Source organism: Triticum aestivum, chromosome 7D (assembly GCF_018294505.1).
Source record: "Triticum aestivum cultivar Chinese Spring chromosome 7D, IWGSC CS RefSeq v2.1, whole genome shotgun sequence".
In the NCBI taxonomy this organism is placed as follows: Eukaryota; Viridiplantae; Streptophyta; class Magnoliopsida; order Poales; family Poaceae; genus Triticum; species Triticum aestivum.
Window position 1 is genome coordinate 552,074,599 of NC_057814.1, and position 9,341 is coordinate 552,083,939.

The 9,341-nt window shown below is 44.6% G+C and overlaps 1 protein-coding gene across 4 annotated transcripts in view; it reads left to right on the forward strand.

Moving 5' to 3' along the window:
* Nucleotides 1-1,027: 1,027 nt before the first annotated feature.
* The window catches only part of LOC123165692 (protein WHAT'S THIS FACTOR 1 homolog, chloroplastic), a 12,587-nt gene continuing 4,273 nt past the window's right edge, over nt 1,028-9,341 (forward strand). Inside the window, exons 1-5 of one of the 4 annotated variants that reach the window (XR_006483087.1) lie at nt 1,028-1,330; nt 2,006-3,757; nt 4,929-5,095; nt 5,274-5,956; nt 6,438-7,126. Coding sequence is in view for 1 of the 4 variants with exons in the window: in XM_044583386.1 (XP_044439321.1) it covers nt 2,102-3,253 (1,152 nt within the window). In the remaining 3 variants the exon portion in view is untranslated. Of the gene's footprint in view, nt 1,331-2,005; nt 4,051-4,928; nt 5,096-5,273; nt 7,131-9,341 lie in introns of those variants that run through there. The other 3 variants (XR_006483088.1, XR_006483086.1, XM_044583386.1) reach the window with 3 other exon arrangements.

Genomic DNA, 9,341 nt, shown 5'->3' on the forward strand with positions numbered 1-9,341 from the left:
TGTCATTCCCCGTAACGTCCATGCACTATGCATGAATGGTTTCCCGTCGACGAGCACCGGTTGCCAGCCATTCTCTGCTAGGCAATGTCGGGAGAGGTAGAGGTGTCCATGTCACCCGCCCTTGTCGTCTAAGGTGTACACGTCAACATAGGTTTCTTCTTGGGCCGCTGCTGATGAGGAGGTCATGAAGAACTTATGCTCCTTGTTGGACGGACTGAATCCCAAGGCCACATTAAATTGCTGTTGCCCTGGGAAGCGCCACCTTCTCACCCTTCTCGTCGTTGTAGACATTGACAAGGTTGTAACTACCGGGATTATTGATGCGACACATGGCCCTCTCGGAACAGACGTTGAGGACACCGGCCTCGACGCACCCGTTGTGCTCACGGCTCTTTAAAGCCAAGAAAGCCTCAACCTCGTAGCGGCACATGATTCAGTTTTTTCATTTTTTCAGTTTTGTTTCCTTGTTTCCTTTAGGTTTTTGTTTATTCTTTTCATTTTATTTTTTGTTTTTCTACTTTATTTTATTTTTTCATTTCTTCTGCTTCTTGTGTATTATAGAGAAAATTCCACCGTGTATTACAAAAATGTTTATCGTATATTAAAAGAATGTTCATTGTATATTACAAAAAAGTTCACTGTGCATTATGAAGATGTTCATCGTATATTAAGAAATTTTTCAACGTATATTCCAAAAATGTTCAGTGTGTATTAAAAATTGGCTAATGTATATTACAAAAAAAGTTCACTATATTACAAAAATATTCATTGTATATTACAAAAGATTCAGCATGCATTATACAAATTTTCATTGTATATTAAAAATTCAACGTATATTACAAAAATGTTCAATGTGTATTTAAAAAATTGTGAAATAAAAAGCGACCGAAACACCAGTTCACTACAGTGAACCCGATACTGGCAGGCCACTACAGAGAACCGGGTTCAAAATGGGCCGGTCCAGTTAGTTCCCGCTCTGTGCGAAGGGTCATCAATCTGACGCCCGCAGGCGCGCTCTAGCCCGTTACCCGTGCTGTTCTGTTCGGCTGTTCCCATCCAGATCGAGCCATCCTCACTCCGCCGGCTCCACGATTGGCCTGGCCGCTCCGGCGCCCGCCTCCCTCCTCCACTGACTTCCCCGGCCCCGGTGGCCCTTGCTCCCCAGTCCTCTCGTTCCCCATAAAGCCGTCCTCACTCTCTCACGCCCCCCGCCCGCGGCTGCGCTTGACTCCAAACTCGGCGACCTCCGAGCACGAGCAGTCTCGCCGTCATTGTCCACTGCCGCCGGCGAGCTCCGGCCGGTGACGTCCTGAGGGCCTGAACGCGACAGGTAAACGCCGCATCGAGCGCAAGTGCTCTAGGTACTAACTAGTGTGATTGTAGAAATTACAAGTACACTCCTACAGGCTACAGTGCCAAGTTCAATACTACTCTACTTCAGTAGTTCAGTTCAGTCTCTACTTAAGTATTTTCTGCAAGTGAAGAATAGATCGATAAATGGTATGGGTGATCAACTCATGAACCATTGCTTGGTGACTTTTATTGAGCGAGCTATATTCTTGAGAGCAAGTGAAGTGATGTAGGAGTTGTTGATGCTTTTAGGGCAATGCAAAAGCGGAAAGTAGTTTAATGTTGAAATTTTGTACTCATGTTGTCTTTTATTCTTGTAAGGCTATTTCATCTTGCCAACCAATCGTGTTGTTACATTTGCAAATTTCAAACATACTCCCTTTGTAAAGAAATATAAGAGCGTTCTGACTAAGCTATTTATATGGCTCTTTCGGTCAATTTTGTATTATGTGTGTGACATCAGTAAAAAAAAATGGAGGTGGCACACCCTGTAACTTGCTCTTGGCTCTGCTTCTGCTGCGATGAGTTGTTGTTCTGAAATGGGAATTGTTGGGACTTGAGACACAGGCTCTTGGTATTATGAATTTGATTCTTTAGTTGCAAAGCTTATGTTGTTTAAAATGGCTTGAACATTCTGTCCCTTTTTGTTTTGCAGAATTTGAAGTACAACTTTCTGCTTCTTTATTCTGCGCTCTTGAATGCTTGGCATCTGCGGTGCCTGCACGGACTTGCATTTAAGACCTACAATTTGATGAGAAGAAGATTGGCAGAACATTTATCTTACATTCCCAGATCTCTTTCCTTGATACAACTCAAGGAAATGTCCTCATTTTCTGCTGGTCATGGACGCCGGCCGAAGAAGAAGCTTTACCACCGTGAGCCTGACCTTGACAAGGCCATGGACCTCCAAAAGAAGCCCGCTCTCCTCCTTCGTCTCCGTGAGCTCATCTTGGCCCAAAAGAAAGGATCACTACTTGTACGTGACCTTGAAAAGGAGGTTGGTTTTGTCCAAAAATGGAACTTTGTTTCACTTATCGAGCGCCATCCCAATATCTTCTGTGTCTCTGGTGGAAGTACATCGCGTGAGCCCATTGCTGTCACGCTTACTGAGAAGGCCAGAAATATTTCTGGTGAAGAGATCCAGGCACAGGAGCTAATGGAACCTATCTTGGTAAGAAATCTGAGGAAGCTGTTAATGATGTCGATGGACTGCCAAATCCCTTTAGAGAAGATTGAGCTCATCCAACTTGAATTGGGTTTACCAAAGAACTTCAAGGACAAGTTGATTCCTAGTTACCCTGATTTTTTCTCAATCCGTGATGTGAGAGGCTTGGACCATCTGTGTTTGGAGAGTTGGGATTCTTCACTAGCAGTCACAGCACGAGAAGAAACATTGAATTTTGATGGTTTCCAAATGGATTATAGAGGGGTTCCTAAAGATGGGAATATACTGGGTCCTTTTGCTTTCAAGTTAAAGTATCCAGCAGGATTTAGGCCCAACCGCAAGTACAATGAGGAGGTAGTCAGGTGGCAGAAGATGGCATTTCCTTCACCTTATTTGAATGCTAGGAGAGTGGAGCCTGCAACTCCACAGGCTCGAAAGCGATCTGTTGCTGTTCTACATGAGATCTTAAGCTTGACAATGCAGAAACGACTGACATCTGATAAGCTAGAAGTCTTCCATAATGAGTACAGGCTGCCATGCAAGTTACTTCTTTGCTTAGTAAAAAATCATGGTATCTTCTACATCACTAACAAGGGAGCAAGAAGTACCGTCTTCCTCAAGGAGGCCTACGATGATACTAACCTCATTGAGAAGTGTCCCCTTCTGAAATTCCATGATCAGTTTTCATCTTTAATTGGCCGATCATGCTCCGACTTAAATACTCCACTGGCAGTATAGCTCGAGTGATATTGATTTACATGAGAAGCGAAACCATGGTGCGTCTGGCTGGTGCATCTTCTTTGTTGATTGCTTGATGTTCACATGAGCCCACTTGCACACAACAAACCATGCAATTCCTCTGTACAATGGATGTGTCTTGTGCCTTATTAGGTGTTGAAGATAAAACTGTAAACATCAACATCACATCTGTAAATATGAAGCACCCCAGGAATCAAGTTGCAGCTCAGCTGATGAGACATCCATGTTTTTACTGAGGTCACAAGTTCAGTTGGAATGTAGGGGTTGAGGGATTTGAGAGGATTAAGAGCATGATTGGTTTGATACCAAAATTTGGCATGCCAAGGTTTGGCAAATGCCAAATGTTGGCTAGTGATTGGTTTGTTTCTTGTCAAGCTCACAAAAACTTGCCAAATTTTGACAACTTTTGATTTACCAAATGTTGGCATCAAACCAATCAGCCTCTAACTCCAGTTGTGCAGCTTATAATGCCAAAAAAAGAAGGTACAGTATCAATTCTGCTTTGTACTAAGACATGTAATGTTGAGTTTGCTTCTCCTAATTGGATGGATTTCTACCTTTGGCTCATAAACAATAGTCAGGCACTCATTTATCTGAAACTCTATTATTCACTCGGTCTCATGTGCACTGCTTGCAGCAGGATATTTGTTACTGTTCTGTAACTTCTTTAGAGAGTTCTGCAACATAAATGTGTTACTCACACAATTATAGCACTAGATGCTCTTGGTTGGTTGGATGTTTTAAATGCATTACCAGTGTTGGTAACAGTTTTAGCACAATAACAAGCTGCATCTCATCAGTACTTATTTTGTTGTTTCTGTATCCCTTAACATGCAGAAAGCACCTGTAAATGCTCCAGATGCTGTCTCTAGCACATTGATTGTTCTGCTAATTTCTGAATTTGTTGACAATGCTTATCTACGTTCACTGTATGCAATTGTGTCCTCATGCTCATGTCGCTAGTGACTTCAAGTTATCTGCAATGGACTTTGATGGTATCGGACCACTTATTTATGTATTTAAGGTGGCCTATTTTCTAAATAATCAGCAGGATATCCCTAGAGGTTGTTTCAGATGCCTAAGGATCAGAAATGACTTCACATGTAACTGCACATCTTCAATATTTCACTAATTTAAAATCTAATTGATCGGTTTTGAATTGGCAGAAATATTATAATAGACATCCGGAGTCATAGACTAGCTGCTGGTAGATATTATCCTTCATTTTGGTGACGTGAGGACAACATAACTCACTGACATTTGTAGTAACTTGATGTCTTCCTATATTATTTGTTTTAGTATTAATTTTATAAACATAATGGTTATTTGGATAGCTGTTTTGATTTTTATCTCAGTAATATGAAATACTACAGTGTTTAACTCGCATGCTTATTATCTTTTCAAACAATTGTGAGTCATCTTAGATATAGATAGTTGTAACATGTACACACAACTTTCGTTCCCACATTCAACTATTCATGCTGCATCGCCACATTCATCGTGTGCCCATCGGGACACTAAAAGGAAGAGAATATCAGGCCTATTTTCTTGCTTCAGAAGAAAATAGAAGTCTTGCTAAGGTTTATACTGTGATAGCTCATGATTACACCCTATGTCTGTGCGTTTTGACAGTCACCACACTTCTTTGCTGCAGATTGCCCCATTTCTGTTAAGCAAGACTAATGCGCATGGGCTATAGTCCTCACCCCACGCATCTTTGTAATCTACAGTGGCAATTGTTCAGCGGATGGAAGTCACAAAGGGTCAACTAAGTGAAGATGGCCTACCGATCACTACAGGATCTTTATCCAGCAGGAACAGGTATGCGACAAGCTGACATGATTTTTTTGTCTTTTGTTAATATCTCATTACAAATATTGCAATCCAGCAATAAGGGGCAGTCAGGCTTTGTAGCATGGGTTTGATTGATTTTGACAGATTATTCTGTAGCAAGTCTCCGGTACTGATATTGTTTTTGTGTAATTTGGCTTTGTGTCAGAATCAATACGCTGTGCACCAGCCAAGTATAGAGAAAATACAAGGAGTGCTTTGATGGATTGATTAAGGGCTGTGCAATGTCATCCTCCGAAAGCCTGTAGGTTACGTGATTGTGTTGGCCCTGAATAATGACTGACAAAATCGGGGAACATGGCTTACTGTTGATCTTGGACCTTGATTCTACTCTAGGCATGCAAAGCTGTATCAGTTTGTTGTGCCAATCAATACAATACCTCCAACAGGCTATTCATGGGCAGGTTTAAATCCCTTTCAGACCTTCTTGAGTATGTTCTGATATTCCTGCATTGAAGTGGTTGTCAACATGATGTCTTAGTGGGAGATGCATATGTTAACTCCAACGCTAAAAATAGCTCTCAGTGGGATCCAATCAGATGATCATATGCTAGGTAAAGAAGGACCGACACAATTATGCATGGTGTGGACACATGGAGCCAGGTGCGATGAGGCCAACTAACTGGCTGCTGCTCAATTATAACCCCTGAAAGTTAAGAGCATGAACAGGAGCAGTGATTGGGACCAGATTCTGCAGACACTAGCCTATTATATGTGGTCACGAGCCTGGTCAGATGCACCGAGAACTAGATTTGGATGGTTGATAGCCTAGGATGGAGACTGGAGGCCCACCCCTTCCTGATCCTGTTTGTTTTTCTTCTCCTGGTAAGGGTAAGCATTTCTCTCTCCCTCTGCAGTAGCCTTCCAAACGATCTGAACCTTTGCATTGGCCATTTGGCCTCTCCTAATACTTTTTGGCTCTACTATTACTGGCCACCAACAGCACATGCTTTCTTTGCCCTTGGCTTGGGTCACCTTCAGCCTCTATTGATCCATCTGGGTTTCCGGTTGATGCGTCTTTCTTGTACACCACACCAGTCTTTGCTTGCCTGTCCCTGTCCCTGAGTAGCATTGCCTGCTCCATAAACAACTTGTGTGTGTGGGTAGGGCCTGCCATTTTTTAAGTGCACTGCTTCAGGAACTGGCATGCTTTGCTTTTGCTATCTTTTTTTCTGGAACCTGCCTTGACTTTAGGAAGCTTCCACTATCTTTACTTGTGCTTTGATTCTCATACTAGTTACCGCTAGATTTTGACCTAAATCTTATATTATCTGTCGAATTAGTTAAGATAAAGAGTTCCAGTTTTTTGCAGCTTGATTTCTGAAGAATGTCTCTGTTGATTCTTGCTTGCATTGAGAAGGTTCTCTGAATTGTGTTGTTCGATGTCTCTTTGCTCGTCTGGTCGAACGTCACAATTAGAGTGGCCAATCAATACCACCACCCCTGTTTCCATCATCACCATCTGCCTGGTGTGGTGTCTATCCATTAAGAGTCCGACAAAGCACCCCATTTACGTCGTGAAACAATCTCTTTCGATGGCTTGAATGAACAAATCGGCGCCTAGCAAGCAAAGAAAAGAATCCTGATTTGAACACCAGAACCAGCTCGGCCATCTCCGTCGCTCTGGACAGATATTTGGACGATCTATCTATCTATCAGCATCGCGCTGGAGTCCCGTTTCTTCCTACTCGTGCATCACAGCCTCTACTACTCTAGTAGCAGGTCATTTTTATACTTGTCCCATCTGAGAGGAAGAAAGTAATGTGTGCGTGGCGTGCATTGATATATACGTGGAGGCGTAGGGGTCCATCCATGGTGGCGTAGCCTAGCCATGTGTTATCTGGTTGGTTCAGATTTCGCAATCTTGGCATATGTATCCATCGAGGGTCAGGTGCCTGTCCCTCTGTGCATCCAATTTATTTGCTTGCATGTCTCCATGATCTTTCTTTATCTGTACCATGTCACCAGGTGAAGACGTATCTAAGGGAGACTAGAAGAACGCCCGTGCGTTGCAACGGGGCCACATTAACTTTAAAAGTTCAATATCAATTATGTTAATATTACATTGAATATTCTCATACATATTAAGTGACATTGACGACCTTTTTTACCATCAAATTCTCACACACACACCCTCTCCCTCCCTCTTCCTCACTCTCTCTCCCCCTCTCCCTCACTCGGGAGGTGGGACGAAAATAAACCCGAAACGGAGACTACCAACTGAGACATTAGGAGTAGAGATCATTTAGTTGATAAGAATAAGTAGAAAACGGTGTTAAAAAGGAGAAACAGATTAGAATACATTGAAAAACCAAAAGGACGATGTAAAAGGGGATTCGCCCTGCCCCCCGGGCCTTGCCACCGAACCGGCTCAGCGGTCCAGTCCCCGCGTGGTCGTCTTCTCCTGTTCCCCGAGCCGCGTCGCTACAGAGCCGGGCTCCCGCCCGACCACCTCGCTGGCATCGAAGGGGAATGGATAAGGGTGACGCCCTGCCTTCCCTGCCCCCATGGCCTGACTCCTCCTCGACGCCCCCTCCCAAATCCACTTCTCCTCCTCGCTCGCTCGATCCCGTCGATCTAGACGAAGTCAGACGCCACGGCCACCATGACCGACCCCGTCCACATGGCCACTGCCCTCCCTGCAGGCTAGGAGCTTGTCGAGGAGCTCCGAACGCCTTCGCTACTTCGTCTGCGCCAACGAGATCAAGTCTAGCACCCCCGCATCGATGTCGCTGCCGTCTTCCTCAACCTTGGGCCACCGCGACATTGCCGTTTGATCCGCGCCGCCCCGAGCTCCCATGTCTTCCCCTAGGGCGCCATTGACACCGCCATGATCTCCTCTTGCCTTTCCCCTGTTTCCCCTCTCGTTTGCTCTCGTTAGGTATTTCGCCGTGGCCGAGAACCGCCGTCCGCCATGGCCATTGCAGGGGTAGCCACCGAGCTCCTCGGATTGACCCCGTGGCACACGCCCGCTCCTATGCACGCCCATGCCCGAGCCTACCGCTCTTCTTCCGCGCCCGCGGGGTCACTCCCTCTCCATGCCCACGCCCGTGCTACACCGCGTCGGTCGCGCCCGCCGCTGCCGTCGCGCTCGCCGCAGCCACCGCACCACTGTGCCCCGCGCGACACACACCTTGGCCGCGCGCCACACTCTCGCTGGCTGCGCTCGCCCCGTCTGCTGCCGCCTATCCCTTCGCTCGCCCCGCTGTCGCGCCCCTGCCTCGCGTCGCCTCCAGTCGTGGCCATCTTCTGCCGGCCGCCCCCTCAGCCACGCCGGCCGCATCTCTGCCCTCCACCATCGGCCGCTCGCCTCGCCTGCTGCGTGTTGCTTCCTGCTGCTATGCGCTGCTCTACCGCTGGTACGCTGCTGCGCCATGCCCTCGACATCGCCGTGGACAAATGTGGCGGAGGGATTGTTAATGGAGTACGAGAAGGAGGTGGCGGAGAAGGTGTGGAGAGGCAGGAGGTCTGGGGCGGTGTCACCTGGCTGTGGTGGAGGTGTTTATGCGAGAAGGAGCCGGAGTGGAAGGAGAGGTCACAATTGGGAAAAATCGCAAAAAAAAAATCATAACCCGGAGACCTCAGTTCAAAAAAATGCTAATATCGATGGAAAACATAGGAAATATTTGTTGTTATCAAGGAAAGGTAAAAATTTAGGAAAGTTAGGATTTTTGAACTGATTTCTATGCAAATGGGGTTTTATTGTTTGGTAACGTGATACAGTACCTGCCCGTTTGTGACGTGTCTGATTAGGAAAGTTTGCAAATGTTAAGAAACTATTTATTGGGAGGAAAGTTGTGACGTGTCTGTTATTTGTTTCCTAAAACAAATTTCACTAATAAGTTAGGAAAGTTAGATTAAAATGTATTATTTGTTTCCTGAAAATCTGTTATTTGTTTCCTAAGACAAATTGAACCAATAAAAGGAATCGATTGATTTGCATAATTTAAGGAAGTTAGATTAAAATGTATTATTTGTTTTCTGAAAATCTGTTATTTGTTTTCTAAGACAAATTGAACCAATAAAAGGAATCGATTGATTTGCATAATTTAAGGAAGTTAGATTAAAATGTATTATTTGTTTCCTGAAAATCTGTTATTTGTTTTCTAAGACAAATTGAACCAATAAAAGGAATCGATTGATTTAGATAAGTTAGGAAAGTTAGATTAAAATGTATTATTTGTTTCCTGAAAATTTGTTATTTGTTTACTAAGAC